This window comes from Podarcis gaigeae (assembly GCF_964106915.1).
Source record: "Podarcis gaigeae genome assembly, chromosome: 1".
Lineage (NCBI taxonomy): Eukaryota > Metazoa > Chordata > Lepidosauria > Squamata > Lacertidae > Podarcis > Podarcis gaigeae.
The window spans coordinates 56344891-56369235 of record NC_139678.1 but is presented as its reverse complement, the minus strand read 5'-3'; the positions used below and the strand labels follow the sequence as shown (position 1 = coordinate 56369235).

At 42.6% G+C, this 24345-nt stretch overlaps 1 protein-coding gene across 5 annotated transcripts in view; it reads left to right on the top strand.

The window, feature by feature from the left end:
* Positions 1-24345, top strand: part of PRR5L (proline rich 5 like) — an 81397-nt gene that overhangs the window by 30908 nt on the left and 26144 nt on the right. For all 5 annotated transcript variants that reach the window (XM_083752232.1, XM_083752231.1, XM_083752234.1 and 2 more), the window contains exons 5-6: positions 12337-12394; positions 16304-16395. In XM_083752232.1, coding sequence (XP_083608358.1) covers positions 12337-12394; positions 16304-16395 — 150 coding nt within the window. The remainder of the gene's footprint in view (positions 1-12336; positions 12395-16303; positions 16396-24345) is intronic.

The following is a 24345-nucleotide window of genomic DNA, read 5'->3' as shown; positions in this document are numbered from 1 at the left end:
TTGAGTTGGTCTGAAAGTCTACAGGATGCAATGTTTGATGACATGAGAAAGCACTTGAGGGATGAGCTATGGAGAGCCAGACGGATTGAAACACTATTCCTATCTGCATTGTGTGAGTGCTCTATCATCCCTGCTCTGATCTTAGAAGGAGGGAGTGCTTAATAAAAAATGTCTATGCTTCTAGATGCATTCTTCTAGTGATGGATCAGTGTCTAGGAGAATAGATTATTGCATGCTGTAGGAGGCTGCATATATTCACTGAACTCTTATTCAGACCAGACTTCCAGAGGTAGTGGAGAAGCTGGAGAATGAATTTCTGCTCAAATAATACATGTATATACCTCAACAAACTGCCACTGATTTGGGGGAATCAAGTCAGCAGGAAGCTGAAATAGGACTACCATCAACCCTGGCTATTGACCATGCCTGCTAGGGCTGATGGGAGGGTTCCTCACACCTGACCAAGACTGACACAAAGCATAAACACTGTTATCCAGGAACACTTGATCTGCAACAGATGTAACTTTTAAAAATAACAACAGAAAGAGCTATGTAATATGGGAAAAGTATGTGTGTTTGTGTTTTAAATGTCTCAGCATTTAGGAATGAGGATTGAGGAACATCTACAGCAGAAGAGGGTAGAAAAAATGTATCGTCTCTAGTACTTTTGAAAGTTCGGTTAATTGCTCAAGAATAAAATTCCTTTGTAGAAAAGCTCCAGGAAGATACTCTTGAATTCTTTTGCAATGTTGTTTCTTGAGAATTAACTGAAACCAATTAACTGAGACCAATCAACAAATCTAAAAGTCGACATTGGCAAAAGCGAGTGAAGCAATGAATGTGAATTTTACCTTTTGTACAGCACACTGGTTTTTCCATATGCTCCTTTCTAACCTCCATCCACTCACATAAAAGCCATTATCAAGTTAAAGGCAGTGCTTACCCCCCCCCAGGGGTGCTCAAGGGTACGCAGTACCAGTACCTTTTGTTTTCTAGAATGAAATAACTGGTTAAAAATGTGGCACTTACTTTAAGAGCTTCATGGTGAGTACCAGCCCCATTTTTCTAGAAGAAAGGGCACATTCTAGTCAGCAGGAAAAGCACTCAGAAGGTGTGAGCTAGGCTGCTGAGGGGTGTGGCCTAGGAAGACTGGGGGTGGTTGGGGCAGAGTCCCAGGGATCAACTAGAGAGGTGTGGAGGGTTGCATTCTGCCTTGAGTCTGACATTCTGATCTAATAGAGCACAGCACAAGCATGCATATTATTTGCCATTCTTATCACCAGTTAGACTTTTAAAAATCTCTGTATACAGTTACAGTAGAACCTCTACCTGCAACCATAATCCATTCCGGACATCTGTCTGGAGGTAAAAACGGGTTGCTGGGAGAGGCACCGTTGTGTGCGGGCAGCGATTGCCTGTGTCTGCGCATGCACAAACAGCGATCGCTGCTCCTGTGCATGCGCAAACGGTGGCAAACCCGCTGGTTACTTCTGGGTTTGCTGCAGACATTGGGCGAAATGGACGCAAGCGGAGGCGGACGTAAGAAGAGGTTTGACTGTAATCTCAAGACAATGTAAAGATAGCATACACTGAATAGAAAATCATATAAATCCAGTTCGGTTATCACATCTACAGAGTCATACCAACAGTAAATTGTTCTCCTCCTAACAAGCAGGATGTGACTTGCCAAATAAATAAACATCTTTCTCCTGACCTTGTATTTAACTACAAGCATAAACTGTGTCCACATGTGCACAACACAGCCACAGCTGCTTCCTCATGCACTTCATTTTTTTAAAAACATTTTTTATTGCTTTTTAGAAATACGGAAAAAAGAATAAAGAGTGGTTATAAGAAGATAGGGTATAAGTAACAAGTTTCCATATTCTTTTTCCATCTATTCTATAGGACTTCCCCACATCCTCCGAACCCTGCGTTCTCTGTCTTATAAAGCATCAGCAATTTGTTAACTTATTTCAAAACTTATTGTAACTTCCATTTTATCATGTTCCCTATTTTCAATTTTACTGTAGCTCAATTCTTATATGTTTTATATTAAACACAATAAAGTTATTTCATTATTTTACCTCTGAATTCTTGTGTCTTAATTTTCATTTCATTAACTTACATTTGCTGAAGCTAGAATTTCCTGAAAGGTGCATTTTTTAACATTCATACAGCTTATAATGTTTTTTCAAATAGTCCTTAAACTTTTCCCAGTCCTCCTCAGTTGTTTCTTCTCCCACGTCTCGGATTCTGCCAGTCATTTCAGCCAGCTCCATATAGTCCATCAACTGCGACTGCCATTCCTCCAGCGTGGGCAAATCTTGTGTCTTCCAATATTTTGCAATCAGGATCCTTGCTGCTGTGGTAGCATACATAAAAAAGGTTCTGTCCTTCTTAAGCACTCTCTGATCCACCATGCCCAGAAGGAAGGCCTCTGGTTTTTTAGGTAAGGTAAATCTCAGTACCTTTTTTAGTTCATTATGGATCATTTCCCAGAAGGCCTTCACTTTCGGGCAGGTCCACCAGAGATGAAAGAATGTCCCTTCCGCCTCTCCACATTTCCAACATTTATTGTCAGACAGATGATATATCTTAGCTAACTTGACTGGGGTCATGTACCACCGGTATACCATTTTCATAATATTTTCCTTCAAGGCAGTGCAAGCCGTGAATTTCAAACCGGTGTTCCATAACCTTTCCCAGTCTGCAAACATAATGTTATGCCCCACATCCTGAGCCCATTTTATCATGGCGGATTTGACTGTCTCATCCTGTGTATTCCACTTAAGCAGCAAGTTATACATTCTCGAAAGTAGCTTACTTTTTGGCTCTAACAATTCAATCTCCAGTTTCGATTTTTCCACCTGGAATCCAACTTTTTTATCTATTTTAAATACCTCTTGAATTTGCGCATAGTGCAGCCAATCTCGTACCTTAGTTTTCAATTTCTCCAAACTTAGCAGCCTCCAATTGTCTCCAGTTTTTTCAATTATTTCCCAATATTTAGGCCAATGGGCCTCCATGTTGGGTCTCTTACGTGCCTTGGCCTCCACCGGTGAGAGCCACCTCGGAGTTTTACTCTCCAATAAGTCTTTGTATTTTATCCAGACCCTCCAAATTGCTCTTCTAACAATATGGTTTTTAAACAATTTATGCACTTTAGCCTTGTCATACCACAAATATGCATGCCACCCAAACGCATTGTCAAACCCTTCCAGATCCAGGACGTCAGTGTTCTCCAATAAAATCCAATCTTTCAACCAGCAGAAGGCTGCAGATTCATAATATAGCCTCAAGTCTGGCAGGGCAAATCCCCCTCTTTCTTTCGCATCGGTTAATATCTTAAACTTTATTCGGGGCTTTTTGCCCTGCCAAACGAACTTAGAGATATCCTTCTGCCACTTTCCAAAACATTCCACCTTGTCCACGATCTGTAGGGCCTGAAACAAAAATAACATTTTCGGCAATACATTCATCTTTACAGCAGCTATTCGGCCTAACAAGGAGAGTTTCAATCTTGACCAAATTTCCAAATCTCTTTTAATTTCGGACCAACATTTCTCATAGTTATCTTTAAACAAATTCAAATTTTTGGAGGTCAAGTACACCCCTAGGTATTTTACCTTTTTAACCACATTCAGCTCCATTTCTTTGGAGAACTCATCTGTTTCTGTAACTGTCAAATTTTTTGCTAAAACCTTAGTTTTTTGCTTATTTAACTTGAACCCCGCCACCCGACCAAAATCAGAGATTAATTCTAACACTCTTTTAGTGCTGGAGACTGGTTCCTGAAGTGTTAATACCAAATCATCTGCAAATGCTTTCAATTTATATTGTTTCACTCCGACCTCGATTCCCTGAACCAACCGGTCCTTTCTAATCATATTTAGCAACACCTCCAGAACTGAAATAAACAATAGGGGGGATAGAGGGCACCCCTGTCGTGTCCCTTTTTCAATATTAAACTCCTCTGTCACCACATTGTTTACTATCAATTTAGCTTTTTGTTCTGTATAGATTGCTTCTATACCATTTTCGAACCCCCGCCCCACTCCCATCCCTTCCAAATTTTTCTTCATAAACATCCAAGAAATATTATCAAAGGCCTTCTCTGCATCAACAAAGATCAAAACCGCTCTCGTGTTCAGATTTGTTTGTAGAAGTTCTAAAATGTCAATGATGTTTCTTGTGTTATCAAACAAATGCCTACCAGGGAGAAAGCCAGCCTGGTCCTTGTGAATCACTTCATTTAGTACTTTTTTAAGTCTATTTGCCAAGATATCAGCAAAAATTTTGTAATCCACATTTAGGAGTGAAATGGGGCGGTAGTTCTTAAGTTGGGTCTTTTCAGTCTCTGATTTAGGTATCAATGTGATGAAAGCTTCTTTCCACGTTTCCGGTGCCCTCCTTCCCTCCATTATCTGGTTACAAACCTCCATCAAAGGTTGTATCAAATCGTCCTTTAAAACTTTATAGTATTTGGAGGTTAGGCCATCCGGGCCTGGAGACTTGCCAAGTTGAAGATTTTGAATGGCACTTTCAATTTCTTGCTGTGTAATGTTACAGTTCAGGTTTGTTCTCATTTCCAGGGGTATTTTTTGTAATCCATTAGTTTTAAGAAATTGATCCACCTCTGGGGCTTTTTGCGGCCCTTGTGTATAAAGTTCTTTGAAGTACCTCTGGAAGCACTTTCTGATTTCCTCGGGTTTCTGAACCATTCTCCCTTCGATCTCTAGATTTGTAACCGTGTTAAGCTTTTGTCTCTTTTTCAACTGCCAGGCTAGCAGTTTCCCACACTTATTCGCCGATTCGAAGGATCTTTGTTTCATTTGTTTAATTTTCCATTCCACCTCTTGGTTTATCAATTTTGAATATTGCGCCTGGAAAAATTTCACTTCTCTTAACACATCCTTCGACTTAGGCCTAGATCTTAATTTTTTCTCTCCTTCTCTTATTTTCTCCAATATCTTCTCCTTCTTTTCATTCCAGAGCCTTTTCTTAATTGTGTTTTGTTGTATTAGAAACCCTCTCATAACTGCCTTACTTGCGTCCCAGATTGTTCTTTTTTCCACGGTGGTATTCAAATTTATCTCAAAATAGTCCTTTAAGGTTTTTTGGGCCTTCTTCACAATCTCCTGATCTCTTAATAAGGTGTCATTCATTTTCCATCTGAAGGTACCGGTTGTGTTAAGTCTCAATTCCACTTTCAAAGCACTATGGTCGGAGCAGGTTTTTGGGCAGATTTCCACTTTTCTAGTCTTAGGTGCCAGTCCTCTAGTTGTCCAGATTTGGTCGATTCGTGTCCATGTCAGATGAGCTTCAGAAAAGAAAGTCCCTTCTTTCCCTAGAGGGTTCTTAACCCTCCAAATGTCCACTAAGTCCATATTGTCTGTCATTTCAAAAAAAGTTTTGGGTAGTCTGCCGTCTTTCGATATGTTAACACTTTGTGACTTATCCATATGTACAGACACAACCCCATTCATATCACCCAGCATAATGATGTTGCTATAGTCCAAATAATCCAGCATGGTCTCATGCAGCTTCCTGAAGAATTCCGACTTTCCCTCATTTGGAGCATATATTCCTAATATCAAAATTTTTTCTCCTTGTGTCTGTATTTCAATCGCCAAAATTCGGCCATATTCATCTTTGAATAAAAATTTCGGTGACAGGCTCTCCTTTGCATAAATCACCACTCCTCTCTTCTTAACTTTGTCCGAAGAAATAAATTCTTGGCCTAGTCTTTTGTTAATTAACACTTTTCTATGGAGCCTTGTCACATGTGTTTCCTGTAGGCAGATAACGTCCAATTGTTCCTTTTTCAAAATGTGAAAGACTTTCCTTCTTTTTTCCGGGGAGTTTCCGCCATTTATATTCCAACTAAGAAGCTGCAGAGACATCCTGAATCAGTTGACGGGTTCTACAATGGGGTATCTAAGCTTCCTCCCGATCCCGGGGGAGGTAATGCTGGTCCTGGTCCTGGTGGTATAACTCTTGGAGATGGTCCCGGTGGTGGTGGAGGCCAAGAAGCTGCGGCTCCTTTTTGCAGGTCCTCCTCGTGGTCGTGTAGGAACTTCTGCTGGTCTTCAGGTGATTTAATCTTTATTTTCCTTCCTTTGTGAGTAAATGAAAGTCCTTGTGGAAACTCCCACCTGTAAGGAATTCCGTTGTGTCTCAACAATTTGGTCAAATCTATATAGGTAGTCCTAAGTTCCAAGAGATATTTGGGTATATCTCTGTAAATTTCGGCCCTTTTACCTTCTACCTCCAAAGATTTCTTAAAATGTAGGCCTAGTATCTTATCCCTTTCTTCTCTTGATCTCAGAGCAACCAAACAGTCTCTGGGCTTATCTTTCTTTACTGATTTTCCCAGTCTAAAGGCTGTCACAATTTTAAAGTCCTTTTCTTCCTCAATTCCCCAGAATTTGGTGAACAAAAGTGTCAAAAATCCCTCTAGATTATTTTGTTCCAATTCCGGGATAGCCCTTATCCTGAGATTACTATCTTTACTCTTCAATTCAACCAATGCCAGGTAGGCTTGTTGTTCCCCTACCTGCCTTCTCAAAGGTCTTACCTCTCCTTTAATTTCATCCACCTTTAAGTTCGCCTGTTCTGCTTTTTGGTTGGCTTCCACAGCTAATTTAAAGTTTTCAGCCGTAGCTCCTTGCAATTTCTCAATTGCCTGAGTGTGCTGCGAAACCTGTTCAGTTAATTTGCCAATAGAGGATGTAGCTTGGTCAATCTTTGATGTTTGATTGTCCACTTTTTGATTTAAGACTGCCAATTGTTCCAAAATTTGTTTTAAAACTGTTTCAGATCCTCCAGTTGCCATGTCTTCTGCAGCAGGCTGCACTAGTTCCACCTCCTGTGCTGTCAGCACAGTTGGGACAGAAGATCTGCGATGATGAGTTAAAGTTGTTTGCAAAAGTTGCCCAGATTTTTTCTCTTTTTCTTTATCTTTAGCTTTAGCTGCTCTTGTTCTCCCTGTGCCGCTCATTCCACACCTGCCTCTGTTCAAGGTCAAATGGTCTTTTGTCCCATGAGAAAAACAAGTCCCAAATATAAATAAAAAAACCACAAAAGGTTTCAATAAAGCTCAGTTCCCATGCAACTATGTTTCCACAGTCCTATAGGGGGAGTATTCCAAAGCTTCGAAAAAGAAAGGAACTATTTTCCGCCATTGAAGTTCCTCAATTCCCCATATTGAGTTTAGTAATTCCCAAACACAAAAGGAAGGTTTCCAGGACTTCTAGTCTTTTAAAATCCAGCCATAAAGTATCAATACAGGTCCATGTAACAATGTTTAATATTAGTATCTCAGTCTATGCAACAATTTCGATCTCTGCAACAATGTCGTCAGTTTGACAGCAGTTTGACAGTTCTTTTTCTATGCACTGGCAGCCCGGTGACGGGGTTATCTCTTTCAGCCCCGTTTAGCCCAGAAATTGGAGGATAGTTCTAAAGAATAAAAGTCTATACAACCCACAGTTCTTTCCTTTTTGGCTTCAAAATACAGAGTCTCTCAATGCACCCTTTCTTCCACTTTAACAATCCCTTTTTAAATACTTCAGCTCGTTTCCGAGCCCTTGCTTTGATCTAATTAGCAGAGTCGGGAGGCGGACTTCCTGTTACTCGCCTCCCGCTTTCGGCCGAATTTCTTCAATTTAGTTGGAAAATTTAGGACCCTTACTCACGGGTATGTTGCTCCAATTCCGATAATTTCAAGAAGAAAGGTCAGCGCTCATCAGCAGCAGCAGCGCGGCTTTGCTTCCACGAAAAGAGCGATGAACTCACAGCGCCGCTCCCCCTTTCACGTTCCGGAGCCTCTTACGAGGCTCCTTCCCCGCTTCTGGGGGGGCTCCAGGCGCCCGCCGAGTCCCACGGCCGCAGGCTCACTCTGCCTGCGGTTTTTCTTGATGGGTCTCCGCTTTGCCGCAGCGGACGACCCTTTTTCGCGGAGCCCCTCTTCACAGCGCAAAGAGGACCGCCATTGCTGTTTCGCGCCGCCTCCGGAAGTCCCTCATGCACTTCATATATGGGACAAATGCGAAACTTTGCCATTCACTTGAATGCCGGAGGTTTGTTCCATATGCACACCTCATTCCACCATCCAAGTTAGAATGCTTTTGAGTCCGGGTCTGTAAAATTTACAAATGTAGATTCAAAAACTGCTGCATTAGTGCATCAGATTGAATGGGAACCGTTTCATGTGGGAGATGTGTTTGAGGGCAGCCGCTTGCCACGTGGAGCCTCAGAAATTTTCTGTGCTTTCACAAACCTGCAGGAGGGAAGTTTGCAGAGCTGTGGGGAAGATCTGAAATTTCAAGCGGTGATTATGGCTATGTACACATTTGTCCATTTGTGGTGAGAAAAGGTAGTTTTTTTATCAAGACACAATTGTTCATGCTTTTCCTCAGTGTGCTGCTTTTGATCAAGGTTTGGTTCCAGATCCTGCTCTCCACAAGGATGGGTGTGGTTAGTTGATATGTTTGAAAACCCATCCCTTAATTAGATTAGCCAATTACACCTTTTCCTCCCCGTGCCTGCCCTGGGTGAAGGAAGAGGGAAGTCATAATCACAATCTTGGTATATGTCCATCTGCAATGTCATTGGTCAGATGTGGATATGCCACATTGCTGGAGCTGCCTTCATTAGTTTTCAAATGGGCACACTGTTAGGTGGGCTAGGGGGTAATATAGAATCAATCTGCATTAAGCTTTTATTTTTGGAATGAAAAAGCAATTTCCAGGAGCAATTAGAGCAGTTGGGCAATTAGAGCAATTAAGGGATGGGTGCAGTGTGTGGACTAGGTAGAAAAACAACACCGACAAGATTCAGTAGGTATTGACTGTAGCATATAATGTTGCTTGTAAGCAGCATTACAGGAGTAGACTATTTTAGAAGCAGGATAGCCCAATACTCATGTTCTATTGTAGCTGAGATGACAGAAGATCAACCCCCCCCCCTCATCATTTTCCTCCTAATGCAAGGCAAATGAGCTAGTTGACCCTTGTCATCTGTAGGAGGCATATCTGTTTTTCCTTCCATCCTTTCTTCTAGGTCAGCAGGCTGAAATGTGCCACTTCTACACATCTTTACTTAATTGTTGAGGACTCTTATTGGCTACAGGATTGACAGATTGTGCAATATGCCTTTCCTGTGCCTTAATTGGACCTGTGTTACTGACCTTCTATAACTGCATATACATGCAGGTTAGATGTTCCTATACTGAGTTAAATCTGTCCTGGATTTTCCTTGGAGATGTAGGTGGTAGAATGAAAGCATATTTTCCACCATTCTGAGTTCAGAGCAGGACGTGTTATTCAGCTAGACCACTGACTGTTGTGTATATATGGCCACTGTGTATGGGGAAAGAAGTCCTGAGGAAATGGAAAGCATAATAAATGAGCATTCCTGATGTGACCTGAGTGGTGGGCAAGGTTCCCTCAGAAACTTGATTTCTAAAGAAAAGATTTGGAGAGAGTTTTGCCTAATTTTGCCATCATCCACCTTGGCCTAGCTTAAAGTGTCAGTGGGTCTCTGCCAGCTGAGACTTTTCCTGTTGCTTCACCTCAACCTTGCATTTTCATTCAAGAAACTTTCCATTACATTGAGTACCTGAGACCTTTTGGGGGTGCCAAATCATTTTTCCACGGGACATGTGAAATGGCATGAATAATGGGTATTTGTCTTCCTATTCTGGAAAACACAACAATATCTTCTTTCTTGCTGCCCTGGGCTTCTTTGAGGGGAACGGCAGGTCAAAAAACTGATTTATTTTTTTAAAAAAACAAAACTATTACAGCATTGTTTGTTACTGGCAATTTCTTAACTAATTCTAAGCCCCTATTTCTAAGGAATGCCCTGCCATTAAAAGGAGACAGAGACCTCCATGTAGCAAGAAAAACAAACAGACCCTGATTTATTTTAAGTGTATAGTGTCTCTGAGAAAGTCTTACTTTAATCCTAAATCCTTTAATTAGGGTGGCATAATCTTTCTAGTTCCACAAAATAAATATAGCACTTTTGAAAATAAGGCATTGCAAACGAATTTATGATTTGTCAAAATGAGAATATCTGCTTCCCCACCAATGCTAAACATTCCGAATGTCTCTGTGGTTTTTTTCTCACTTTCTTGGCTCCATTCCTCTCCTTTGGCTTTTTGTAAAAATACAGGGAAGTGGTTGTTTACGTAGTCAGATGTGACTGTTCCTCCTTGATTTAAAAAAAGCACAACCCAACAACTTTGGAATATTAATTGACAAATCTGTTTTGTTCACTGCCCCTCCCCCAATATGTTGGCTTGCTTATAAAGGTAAAGGGACCCATGACCATTAGGTCCAATCGTGGATGACTCTGGGGTTGCGGCGCTCATCTCGCTTTATTGGCCGAGGGGGCCAGCGACCAGCTTCTGGGTCATGTGGCCAGCATGAGTAAGCCATTTCTGGCGAACCAGAGCAGCGCACGGAAACGTCGTTTACCTTTCCACCGGAGTGGTACCTATTTATCTACTTGCACTTTGACGTGCTTTTGAAACTGCTAGGTTGGCAGGAGCAGGGACCGAGCAACGGGAGCTCACCCCGTCACGGGGATTTGAACCGCTGACCTTCTGATTGGCAAGTCCTAGGCTCTGTGATTTAACCCATAGCGCATGTCCCTGCTTGCATATAGATTACCAATTAATAATTGGAATATATGAGTAGTCATGAAACCACAATGAATGGATGCATGTACACTCTGAGCAAAGGAGTGAAGCCATTCCTGTTTGAGGGATCATTGCACTATTGCAGAACCTACACGCCCAGGTGGTTTGAGTTTGACTTCATCCGTAAAGGTACAGTCCTCCATTGTCTTCTGAGACAGATGGATGTCAACAGACTATGTATGAACCTGAAAGTTAGAAAGAAAAACCTGCCAGTAAATTTAGAAGCAGGGTGTCACATCCATTACTCACTGTGTCCTTGTTTATATGCAGTGCTAAGCAAAGTAATTGCTTAGGGTGAATGAGGAAATGGACAGGCTTCTAGAGAAGAGTATATGTCTGTTTTGTTCCTCCCCAGTCATTCTGTGTTGTGCTGACCTAAGCCATGGTTTAGATTAGCGTTATGTGCAACCATGCCAGGTTTGCATGTGCTCTGCTCCTGTTTGAGTCTGTTTTATTTTTTTTCCAAACTTGAGGAAACCAGTCCTTTGAAGCTTTATTCTTCATTCCCAACTTTAACAAAGGGTTAAATATAGATAATTAAACAACTGGCTAACTTACTCTGTTAGAAAGTAGATAAAAGAAAGTTTTTATTATCAGCTCATAACAGTAGATGATGGGGGTCACCAAGGTAAGCTGATTGTCGGATGATCAGGAAAGGCAAAAGGACAGACAATGGTTGAAATTTCTGCCACATTCATGAGATAAAAACATTTGTTCTCCTTTAATTTTTGCTTTTCTTTCCTCTCTTCACTACCCAGCTTGAGGTTGCTGGTTTTATGCAGCAGCTTATTCCATAAAGTACTACATATACACTGAAGATGTCATATGCAGAGTAAAAATTGTATTGTACTCCTAATTCCTGACATAGTGGAAGACTAGCTGGGTAGTCATAACAATGTGCTTTATTTTTAATTTTAGACAAACAGTTAATTTCCTGAGACTGCCTCTAGCCGCTCCAAAGAGATTGGCCTATTGTATTAGTTTTCTAATTGCAGAATTTGGTGGAGGCTGTTGACTTTAGCAAGAGATGCGGTTATAGTATGGGACCTTCAAGGTGTGCAAGGTGTGCTATTGATGTAAGGGATATTCTCTACTCCATATTTCTGGTGGTGGTGTGTTGATTAAATTGCAAGTAAGCTCACATCGAAAGCAGAGCATGCCCTTTCATTCATTATTCCCAGGAACTTGATAAATGCACAGAATGGATTTCTCAGTTGCGGAGTTGTGGTTATTAGCATTGCATGCACATTCTAACTCAGTTTAACTGAATTTAACTATCATGGTACTACTTATGGGTTTGTTGGCAAGTTGAAAAATAAAGCATGACTGAATTGAACTGTAATGCAGACCCTGCTTCTGAATAATCATATGAAAGAATAGGCTAAGGGCAGATTTCCTGGCTGTGGTTTTTGAGTGATAATTACTACACCATTTGGCAGCTTAGTTATATGAAATAGGTATTACTGCAAGTGTGTGCTTTGCCATTAATACAGAACTGGATGACCGAGAGCGTACTGGGTTGAAAGCATATTGCCGCCTGGTTGGGTGAATCCACTATAATAGCATTCTTAAAAATGGAAATCATCACATGTATGTTCAATCTGTTTCTCTTCTCTTTTTGGTAGAACCAGCTCCTTTCGAAGGGCTTGCTGTTCATGGAGGAGAAAGTTAAACTTTGTGAAGGCAAGTATAGAGGGGCTGCTGCACTTCAGGAAAGGGCTCTGGGTTCCCTAAAAGCCCTGTGAGTTATCTTTTCAGGCTTGGGTCACTTAGGTGGTTTTGTGGAAAAACCAACACCTGTGAGTCACATGACTAAATATTATAAGGTCCTGTTCTGTACAAGCAAGAAACTGAGCCCTGATGATAGCACAGAGTAGAAATTGAATTGGAGCACAGAGGAAGTAACTTTCTCTTCCTAAAAGAAAAAAAGCTAATACAAAGAATCACTTATAAAGTGGGAATTACTACATATAGGACTTGTTCATGGACCCACTTCTCTTTGTCCTTATTGTCTTGCTAACATCTAGCAATGTAGTATACATGGGGTTGCCTCTGAAAGTGGCTTAGGAACTTTAGCTGCTACAGAATTCAGCGGCCAGGACCTTTTCAACTGTGTGTGTTATTGTTTTTGTTTGTTACTATGTTGAGTAATTTTCTGTTTTTATATGGTAAACCATCCTGTGATCCTTGGATGAAAGGCAGTACAGAAATTCTATAAAATAGATAAGTAGTTGTAAGGTGAATCTTGTGACTTCTGGATTTCTAGCTGGCAGTACCGTGGCAAGATATTTCCCACATCTTAGCAGAACAGTTAACAGAACAATCCCTTGTGCTAGGCTGTCAGGGAGCATTTGGGTTAAGCTGAGGCTTTCTGGCTGAGCTGACTTCCCTCTGTCACAGTAAAGCAAGCATCTCTCCATTGTCACCAGCCTCCTCCTTCCATCCACTGAATGTGCAGGCAGCTGAGCAAGCTGAGGAAGAGATCCTTAAAAAGGGCATCCAGAGGGTGGGGAGGGGCTGAGCCTGACCAACATCTGCTCACATGATGTTATTGGTTCCTGGTCATTGGGCCAGTGATCTTTCCAGATCATTCTGCTCTCTCCCCCTTTGCACTGTCACTACTGTGATTTGCTGGACTGTGGAAGCGATGGCGGTCCTGCTGCTCTGCAAAGGGCTGCTAGCAGGAGGCTGTGGATTCTGGATTTCTCTGTTCATATCCTATGATTCAGATGGGCAGTGTGTGACTGTCAAAACCAGGAGGATCTGGGAAGGCTTCCAGTGGTCATGGTATATGGCTTTTTCACAGACATGCAATAAGTTCATAATTTTTTACTAGCCCACAAAAAGGTTTATTAGCTTGCCTGTACACATGTATGCCATTCCCTGATGTCCCAAAAAGAGAAAAATAAGAAGCTATTCCCTTCTAGTTTTGGTTACCAGGAGGCAATTGTGACTTGTCATAGGTAAACAAGGGAGATTCAATTATGGGCCTGCTTTATCATGTATGGCTCTCTCGTCTAGTTTCTTATCACTTGGATCTGACTGTTCCCAAACCTGCAAAAGTAAAGGAAGAAAGGAGCTCCTCAAATAACCTTTTGTAGCTCTTATGCTGAGATTCCTTCTGTTGATTTTTATTTTTTAGTGGCCTGAACCTTCTCCTAGCAAGTAATCAGCAGGCAGATTGGGTGTGATATAGCAGCTCCAGAGTTTGATATGCTGTTTGCTGCTAAAATTCAGCTTGTAAATTTAATTCCAGCTGGTCTAGTCCTGGAGAATGCTGGCTTCCTCCATGGGAAAAATTTCACAACCTGAAGTTTAATTCTGAAAGTAGTAAAACTTTATGTTGAAAAACAGTGGGCCATAGGTTGCTCAGGCTGCAACTCTAAGCACACTTATTGGGAAGCAAGCCTGAGCTATATTAGGTGGGAATTTGGCTGTAACATTGCAATATTCAGATCTACAGTACTCAATTTGAGGTCTGCAGTGTAAGTCATACAGTCCCTTTGGAAACCATGTCCATATGTGGGTTAAGCCAGGACATACATCTATCTGCTTGTACTGCCCTCTGGCCTCTGAGAACATCCAGCAGCTTAAAACTAATAGTTCCAGATTGGAAAGAAAAGCTCATTTTGGCAGCTTCTGGGTGGTAAGCTTCTGAATCACTCACATTTATGTGGAATGCAAACAGTGCCAGTTTGTGGCTGCTGAAACTTATTTTTTGGCAGGGGGAAATGAGTGACGCTTATTTTCCATGGTTATACCAAAGATCACGTAGATGCTCCTTTGCTTTGGCTTGGGCATGTGAACTGAAAAATGTTTGAAAACCTGGTGACCACAGGAGTTATGACATTGGTGGTGAAGATGAGAGCTACTTGGTTAATCAGATAGTGGGGCATTTGATCTTGCTTGCTCTGTGTGACATGAAGATGCCTTCCCTGCCCCTTTGAAATACACCATGCTGATAGGATAATAGTGAGAAGGACACATTTCTGCAGGGGAATCTCCATACATATGCTGTGCGCCAACTTGAGTTGTGGCTGAAAGTAGTATTTTTGTGAAAGCTGCTGCGCCAACATCAGAAAATAGTTGGAGATGCACATTAATGTTTACATCCCATGGAAAACAAAATCAGGTCCAGATGGGTACCAGTATCAACATTCAGTATCAACGTTCAATGAAAATTTGGATTTACACCAATGATTTTGACCCTGAGTAGATACAACCCACTATAATGGTGATATAGCTTACTATATTCCATGGGTACTGAGTGGATCTGCAGTTACAGAACATAGGACTTGGTATGATTTAGGGGAGCACCCGAATATTCATGCCCTGAAATCAACAACAAGGAGGTCAGTTCCTCAAATTAAACATTTGCCCCCTCTTTCCCATAAAGTGTTCATGGTTTTAGTTGAAAGCTAACTAGATTTTGCATGACTTTGAGCATTAGGGTCCTGCTTCTAAAGAAATTTGCAAGGTTTTTCTTTCTTTCTTTGCTTTTTACAAAAAGGATAAACCTTGCTTTAAAAGCTTCATATCACCTTTGCCAAAGGCAGTGTGGTACACTGGTTATTTTTGGACCGAGGCTAGCATTTTTCCCCTTTTTGCTTGTGAAGACCCCCAGAACCACCCCAAAATAAAGACACAATAGACACAAAATTTAGTTTAAGGTTTTTGGCATTAATTTTGGCCATAACTTTATTGATTACAGCATGTGAGTGGTTGCTTAGGCATTGGTTCCAGACTACCTGAACCTGCACAGTAGCAGGAACAGGACTGACACTGGGCACCACCATATGTCAGTAAGGGAAAGCATCCTGGGGGAGTGAGAAGCTGGCTTTGATCTCTCAGCTCCCCCCAGATGCTCCCAGGGGCTCTGGTGTGGCCCTGGCCCCTTGCCAGGGTTTGGACAAAAGCAAGGTGAACCCCTGGATTCCTGCAACAGAATTCTCTAGCAGCAGCGATGGAGGGGCAGGCACAGCCAACCACCTCCCCTCCACAAAGCATTGAACCAATGCCTAACCACCAACCTAACAAAGTTGTGACAATTTGCTACACGGTAGGCAAAAACCAAATGGCAACAGCCAATCAGCCTGTAGCAAAATTCCTACCGGGCCCCTACTCCAAAACAGACAACTCCTAGACAGGCATAGCAAGGCCAAAGAACAGCCCTAAGTATAGGGAGGGTAGGAGGGTGATTCGATGCACATTGTAGGAAAGAGAAAGCTCCCAGCAACGTGCAGCAGCTTAAATAGCCCCCCAGTAGCCAATAGATGACCCAACAAGCCAAATTTCTACCCCAGCAACCAAGGGGCAATCAATGGGGCGTTGTGGCTATCCAAACGGTCCCGCCCCACAACAGGGAGGCAGTTTAGGTGATCTCACCACAACACGTGCCCTCCATGATGGAGGACACAATATCTTGGAAGAGGTGGAAACAAAAACTGAGCTACAATTACCAACACTTGTCTGCCTTTACAGAGAATTAGTCAATAGTTGGATGGCTTGCTTTGGGTAGAGTATAGCTGAATATCAGAGACCAAGTTCTAAAACAAGGTTCTTTTTCTTCACCCCCACCCTCTGTTTGCTTAGAAGAGAATCGCATTGACATACTATCTGAGCTCTGGGATCACTTCTTCACGGAGACTCTTCCCACACTCCAGGCTATATTTTACCCTGTTCAGGTAAGTCTAGTTAAAATATAAGCTTGGCAGGGAGGAGAATACAGTTCAAACTTACCACAAACTACCTCTCTGAAAGCTGTTGAGACACCCAACAAATAGACTGTAAAGAAATAGATTTCAGGTATAAACCACAGATTTCTTTAGATGTACTGCCAAACTTAAAGATATATAGAGGAGGTCTTAGTATTCTAATAGGATACAAATTCTGTGTGACTTCAAATGTACCTTAAAACAGATTTCCTCATCCCATGTTTTGAACTGGTTTCCACCAGTTCTAGTCAGTTCAGCTGTGCGTTGCTGAGTATTTTGACCACACTTACATGGGCATACTTGCTAAAACATAGGCAGAAGAAACTTCCAAAAAACAAAGGAGGGCAGATGAGTTGTAAAGATCCTTTGACATCTTTAAATACCTTGATATGCTAATGGAGTGGAGTTGTCATGTGGGGCAAATGGTCCATTGACATCTAAACACCCAAGAGGTCAAAAAGAATGAACCTCTCTGGAGCTTCCTTAAAGGCCAAGATTTCTGCCCTTTGTAAATTTCCTTTCTGGCTTCCCTTTCAATCCCTTTATAGCAGATGTGAAGAAAGTAGATTTGAATCTATTGGTAGATCTCTCAGTGAGTTTCATTCTATCCACAATTGACTCCTAATTGGTTAACAGATAGAAAGGCCTCTCACCTCCCCCCATAAAAAACCAGATTGCTGAAAAGGAAAAGAGGGTGTGTGTGTATAACCAGGAATGGATTTTTGTGGGAAAGTTCTGGTACTGAAAACAAATTCTGAGGGTAAGCATGTACTTAGACATGCTCTCTTCTTAAATTTTGAGGGTACCCCCCTGGTCACACTTTTCCACCTGGCTCCTGTTGGTGGATCAAGTGGCTCCATTACAAAAACAAAGTAGACACCCCCCAAAAAAAAATTATAGTATACATTGTATATCATTTCCTGTCATTGTAGTTCATATCAAGACATTACAAATTGCACACACAAAATATATTTTGTAAGAAGGATAGCTGTGGAGAGAAGGGAGTGCCCACTTCCAAGGCTGGCTCTTCATTTTCAAACCATGGGTTGATTTGCGAAAAGGCACATCCAGACAGTTAAAAGGGTGTGCATTTTGCAACAGTTAGCAGTTTAATTTTTCTGCTGTTTGTGGGCTGGATTCTCCTCCCCCTTGAGCAAGGGAACAACAAAATTTTTGCTGGCCTCTTACTCAGTTGGCTTCAGCGAAGGACCAACCATTCTATGTATTGTTTGCTTGACAGACCCTAACAATCCTAACTACTAAAAAAATTCCTTCCAGTAGCACCTTAAAGACCAACTAAGTCAGTTCTTGGTATGAGCTTTCGTGTGCATGCACACTTCTTCAGATACCAGTCCATGGTATCTGAAGAAGTGTGCATGCACACGAAAGCTCATACCAAGAACTGACTTAGTTGGTCTTTAAGGTGCTACTGGAAGGAATTTTTTTTGTTTTGACTATGGCAGACCAACACGGCTACCTATCTGTAACCAATCCTAACTACTGAGTAACTTTAAAATGGGTATTTTAAAATAGCTACTTTGAGATAGGAGGGCAGAGAATACCCAGTCATTCCCTGCTATATTCATTATTCTTGAACTTGAGGGACCTAAAAGATAATATCCACACACACACACCCTATGGTACCCCCAAGGAGTTGAGTCACCTAAATGAGAGACAGCTACCTTGTGAACCAAAGAAGAAATCTTGTCTGGGCATGAGAAGCTTCTGGCAGCATAAATTTCCCACAGAATGAAATTCTTATGAAGGTCATATGCTTCTATGTCTGCCCTTGGCAATCTGGTATTGGCTGGCTTATTCCCACCCCCCACCCCATTCCAGCTCCAAAATATCTACTAGAGGCATGATACAAGCCTCCTACTCAGCCCCCAACCTGGCAATTTCCAAAAGGTCTAGAAGACTGGAAATACTTGCTTTTTGCTATGTATATACTAACTTCTCATGATGTCTGTATTAATTCTCTCTCTTCCTCCTTTCCTATCCCTCTTTATTTCCCATACTTGCAGCAGATGATAGACGGTATGTGTGAGAATGCCTGTTGTAGAAGGCTTATGGTCTCCCTCTTGCTACTTTTAAAGTGATTTATGTCCCAATCCTTACAATATTAAATGGAAATAAGTCTTTTTTCTAAAAAAAGGGAAATGTCTTTCCTTGTAGTGTATTCAGAACTGGAGTGTAAATCAGCTGAGAAGTCAATTTCACCCAATGGTACACTGCTTTTAAGGTAGACGTCACAATGTGGTTTTAAACAATAAGCATCAATTTTAAAATTCTACGACAGTTTTTTTCCTAAGTTGGATCCCCAAATGTCATAGAATCATAGTATCAGAGAACTGTAGAGTTGGAAGGGACCCCAAGGGTCATTTACTCCAACCACCTGTAATGCAGGAATCTATGTCTCTCTCTCTTTTTTAAAAAAGATATTTATTGAAGTTTTACAGACAGAAAAAGTTACAGAATAAAAAAGTAAATAAACAAAGGTACAAAGATACAAGGGAAAAATACAAAATACACGAGAAATAAAAAACAATTAAAAACAGATCAATCTTTTCATGTCTTATATTTCATTTACTTGTTTCCTGACCTCCTCACACCTCCCTTTTTTTGTATTCCAGTTCACATGGTTAATTCAGCAAATCCTTTCCCTCTTTGTTTTTATCTTAATTCTAGTAATGCAGGAATCTCAACTAAAGCATCCATGGCATGGCCATCCAACCTCTGCTTAAAAACCTCCAAAGAGGGGGAGTCCATCACCTTCCAAGGGAGTCTGTTCCACTGTTGAACAGCTCTTATTGTCAGAAAGGTCTTCCTGATGTTTAGTTGGAATCCCCTTTCTTGTAATGTGAAGCCATTGGTTCAAGTCTCCAGAGCAGGAGGACGCAAGCTTGCTCCCTCTTCCATGCGATGGCCCTTTAGATATTTGAAGGTGGCTATCACATCTCCTCTCCATCTTCTCTTTACCAGGCTAAACATATCCAACTCCCTCAACCATTCCTCATAAGGCTTGGTTTCCAGACCCTTGATCAACTTCCACCATCCCTCAACATTGGCTACACTGGCTGGTGATGCTGGCAGGTGTAGTCCAGCACCATCTGGGGACCCCAAGGTTGAAGAATGATAAAAATGTTTTATTACAGAGTCTGCCAAGCCAAACTTTTTGAAAGTCTGAGAGCTGAATGGTGGCAGCTAACCAGACAGTTCTTACTTCCTATTCATGGCAATATGGTTCTTCAGAAACCCCAGTGTTGGGGGGGAGGTATCACCTTAGGTGGAAGCTAGATACTATCAGCCCCCTTGAAACATCCCTCCAGTCTGAAGAGGATTCATTTATGAGAACACGTCTGAAAATAGTTTTCCAACCAGCTCTGAATCCACCTGACAATATTACCACTTAGGTAAAGGGACGCAGGTGGCGCTGTGGTCTAAAACCACTGAGCCTCTTGGGCTTGCCAATCAGAAGGTCGGCGGTTTGAATCCCTTGACGGTGTGAGCTCCCATTGCTCTGTCCCAGCTCCTGCCAACCTAGCAGTTTGAAAGCACGCCAGTACAAGTAGATAAATAGGGACGGCTGTGGCGGGAAGGTAAATGGCGTTTCCGTGCTCTCTGGATTCCATCACGGTGTTCTGTTGTGTCAGAAGCAGTTTAGTCATGCTGGCCACATGACCCAGAAAGCTGTCTGTGGACAAATGCCGGCCCCCTCGGCCTGAAAGCAAGATGAGTGCTGCAACCCCAGAGTCGCCTTTGACTGGACATAACTGTCCAGGGGTCCTTTACCTTTTTTACCTTTTTATTACCACTTAGTAATACCATTTACCTATTTAGTTATGGGGCAACTTGTCAAGTACTTGACTTACATAAAGTTTAAATATGTGAAAGCTTCATAGTGATTTTTCTCAAGTTATGTCATACCACTTCCCCTCTCTCCCATCTTTCCTTTGTAAAGGAATGATAGTGTAGAATCCTGCAAAACCTTTGCACCAACACTTTGCTATAAATGAGATCTTTCATCAGGATCTCCTTTCCCACAAATCATTCAATAAAAGTTTTGATTTCCTTAAAACAACATGGCCAGCCAAATATTAAATTTGGTTCAAGATTATGTAATCTATAAAATAGAATTCATTATTAATTTTAAACTTGGTTTCTGTAAATTCATGTAAAGTCCAGAGTTAAGCTTTTTGAACTCTGAACTTTTTTTGGGGGGGTGTGTGTGTGGAAGGAATACAACTGAAGTCTCTGGACTCTTCCCCCATTATTGTGTATGTGTGTTAAAGGCCATTCTGAGTTATATGTGCTTTTAAAGCAAACATAGTTCATGGCACAACTTGAAAGCCTCTTCACAAGTCTAACTTCACAATGTTTACTTGGAAATAATTGTTTCGCCAAGTTGGTTCCTGAAAATGGACTAGAGAGAATGCCAAGTGTTTGTAACATTGAATGATATGAGGAAATAGACTCTATGAGGGAAAGAGGCTCTAGGGAGATGCTTAATCCTTTTCCAAACACTGATCCTTCCTAGAAAGTTCCCCTTTCTTCAGATACATTATCCCCCATGCCCCACTTCCAGCTAGACTTCCAACACAGAAGCAGTAGAAAGGGTCTTGGACAATTGGTGCATTGCAGGTAATAATTGATGTGTGTGCATGTTTGCGTGAACCACTTATGACTTCCCCATCCTGTTCTGCAAATGGTCACATATCCCTGCATTCCTGTTATCTCAGCAATGGATTGAAGACACCCATTTGCAGAGATAACACTTAAACTTCCATCCTTGGTAAGCCCTGTCATTGATTTAATATGTGAATAAGTACATTTTCACAGCAGGTTAAATTTGCAAGATAAACTATGTGCTTGATTTAGCTTGTTTACACTCACAAAGCTAATGCTGCGACCCTGCAGAAATCTCATACTTTCTACAGCTTTATCTTGTATGCCCATAAATACCTGCTCTGATACCCAAAGGGGGCAAAGCATTTCTTTGGAGCCATTGGCTTTTGTTCCTATTTTGCATTTTGATGAAGATGTTAGCTGCATCATTAACCACGTTATGAATTGATGATTAACAAACGTGAATTCCCTTCAGCCAGAGATTTGCTTCACTGGTTGCGGAGCAGTTACCTATATAACTATTCCCATGGAGAATATAGGGCACAGTTTAACTGGGTTGTGGCATGTGGGGGTGGGGGAAGATAGATTCATCGCTGCAATGAAGCATTGGGAGTTGCTTTGAATCTCCTTATTTTCTATTTTATTGTTTTTATACTGTTTTATTGCACTACTAAGCATTGTTTTAATGTTATTGTTTGTTTTTATACTGCACAAAATTTAGATATTTTAAAAATATTCAGCAGTTCATAAATGCCATTAAACAAACAAACACTAGGAAAGCTACCACTTGTAGAATAATTTACCTGCTTGTGTAGGAAGTCTTCTGTGATGGGATGATGAGCTGCTTGTGCGTAAAAGCGTAGTCCCTCAGAGTTTGCCCAGATTAGCAAAGCTCTGTCTATAGCGGAGCCCCTTAAGCATGGCTCCCTCAGTCGCTGGCAGAATCTGACAGTGGGCATTTGCGGAATCTACTCCAGCATAAAAGCTCCTTGACGGAAACGCGTCGTCTGGAATCTCGGCACGACAGTTTCCGGCGAGGAGTGGGTGTACCTATGGGAGGTCCTGAGACTTCTCCGCTGTTATCGCTAGAAGACTCCCTGAGCCATTCCTTCGCCTCCCTCTCTCTCTGATCTCCCACTCTCCCCCTGCTGGTGCCTTCCTCTGCTGCTGAGTCTCTCCTGGCTTCTGAGAGCCCCTCCACCTCCTGCCTTTCCGATGGCAGTTCCCTGACATCCACCTCCCCTCCAGGGCCCCCTTCACCCCCTCCCGCCCCCTCCCCTACTGGCGGTGAGGATGGAAAACCCCGGAAAGAACACTCCTCATCGTCAGAGGATTCAAACACTTCTCTCCACTGCCTCCCGTCTCTTCTCCCTGAGTCCTCCTCCTCGTCGGAGTCGATTCCCTCTTCCAGCCCTGATTCGGGGAACCCTTCAAACTCCTCTTCCTTATTGGTGGTGGCGAAGTTTTCCCTCCTGAACCGTGCCACGGGCTGAGGTTTCCTTGGGAACCGTTGATGAAACGTTTCTATTAAAACCTCGTCATTGACCTCCTCTGCCGGTACCCATGTGTTTTCTGACTCCGCTTCCCCTTCCCATTCTACCAAATACTCCACCTGATTCCCTTTCCACCTGGAATCAATGATTTCTGCCACATGCATGTTGCGTTCCCTTTCTTCTATGACTGGTGTTTGAGTAACCTCCCTCTCACGTCCCCCCCACTCTCGCCCCTCTCGGTACAGCGACAGTAAGGACCTGTGAAATACTGGGTGCAGTTTCATGTGGTTGGGCAACCTGAGTTTGAACGCTACCGGGTTGACCTGTTGTATGACCTCAAAGGGTCCCAGCCGTTTGGGTCTCAATTTCTTACACCCTCCCTTGAACGGCAGTCCTTGGGTGGATAGCCACACCCGGTCCCCCACCCTTACGGTTTCACCTTCCCTTCTGCTTCTGTCTGCTTGCTTCTTGTATTCTTCCTTGGCCCTCTCTAAGTTAAGTTGGAGTTGCCGGTGGATCGCTTCCATCTCTTCAACAAAGTGTTCCGCAGCCGGGACACTCCATCTCTCCCCTCCTTCTCCTGGAAATGCCCTGGGATGACACCCATAATTAGCCAGGAAGGGACTTATCCCTGTGGACACATTCTCCGCGTTGTTGTAGGCAAATTCTGCCAGGGCCAACTTATCTACCCAATCATTTTCTCTGTCATTTACATAACATCTCAGGTATTGTTGTAAAATCCCGTTTGCCCTTTCCGCCTGCCCATTTGTTTCTGGGTGCCGGGCAGTCGAAAAATTGACTTCTACGTGCAGTAAGCTCATGAGCTTCCTCCAGAACCTGGAAGTAAATTGTTTCCCTCTGTCTGAGACCACCCTCAAGGGGGCGCCATGCAACCTGAAAATATGCTTTACAAACAACTTGGCGGTTTCTTCCACTGTGACCGCGTGTGAACAGGCTATAAAAGGGCACATCTTAGTTAATAGGTCTACCACCACCATGACAGCTGTTTTCCCTTTGGATTTTGGCAGATCCGTCATAAAATCTATGGATACTGCCTCCCATGGCCTTTCTGGTGTGGGTAAGGGTTCCAATAGCCCCGCTGGTGCCAGCCTCTCCCCTTTTGCTCGCTGGCACCGGTCGCACCCCCTAACATATTCCCGTACGTCTTCCCTCACCTGCTTGAGCACCCTGCCCCTCAGTTCCCCATCGGGTATGTACAGTGCCCCTTTGTAATACAACGCCCTGTTCTTTTCCTCAAACCCCCCTGTGTTCTCTTCTGTCCCCCTGAGTTCTCTGAGTTTCTCTTGGGCGTATTCATCGTTCTCGGTACCCTCTACCAGTTCTCTTTGCCCCACCAATGCCGCCCCACACACCCAGTGGTCCTCGGGGATGATATGCCTTTCCTCAGGCGCTCCCTCCCCCTCTAAATACTCAGGTTTTCGGGAGAGAGCGTCCGCCCTGACGTTCTCTGGTCCTGGTACGTAACGAATTTCAAAATGGAATTTGGAGAACTCCTGGGCCCATCTCACTTGTCTCTGGTTCAGTACTCGGGCAGTTCTCCAGTATTCTAGATTTTTGTGGTCGGTCCGCACTTGGACCTTGTGCTGCGCCCCAATCAGCAAGTGTCGCCATCTCCGGAACGCTTCATGAATGGCGAGTAGTTCTCGGTTGTACACGGTGTAGTTCCTCTCGGATTTGTTCAACTTCCGCGAGAAGAAGGCACACGGTCTCCATTCTGACGTATCTTTTCCCGGCTGTAGAAGCACCGCCCCCACCGCTCGGTCTGATGCGTCAGTCTCCA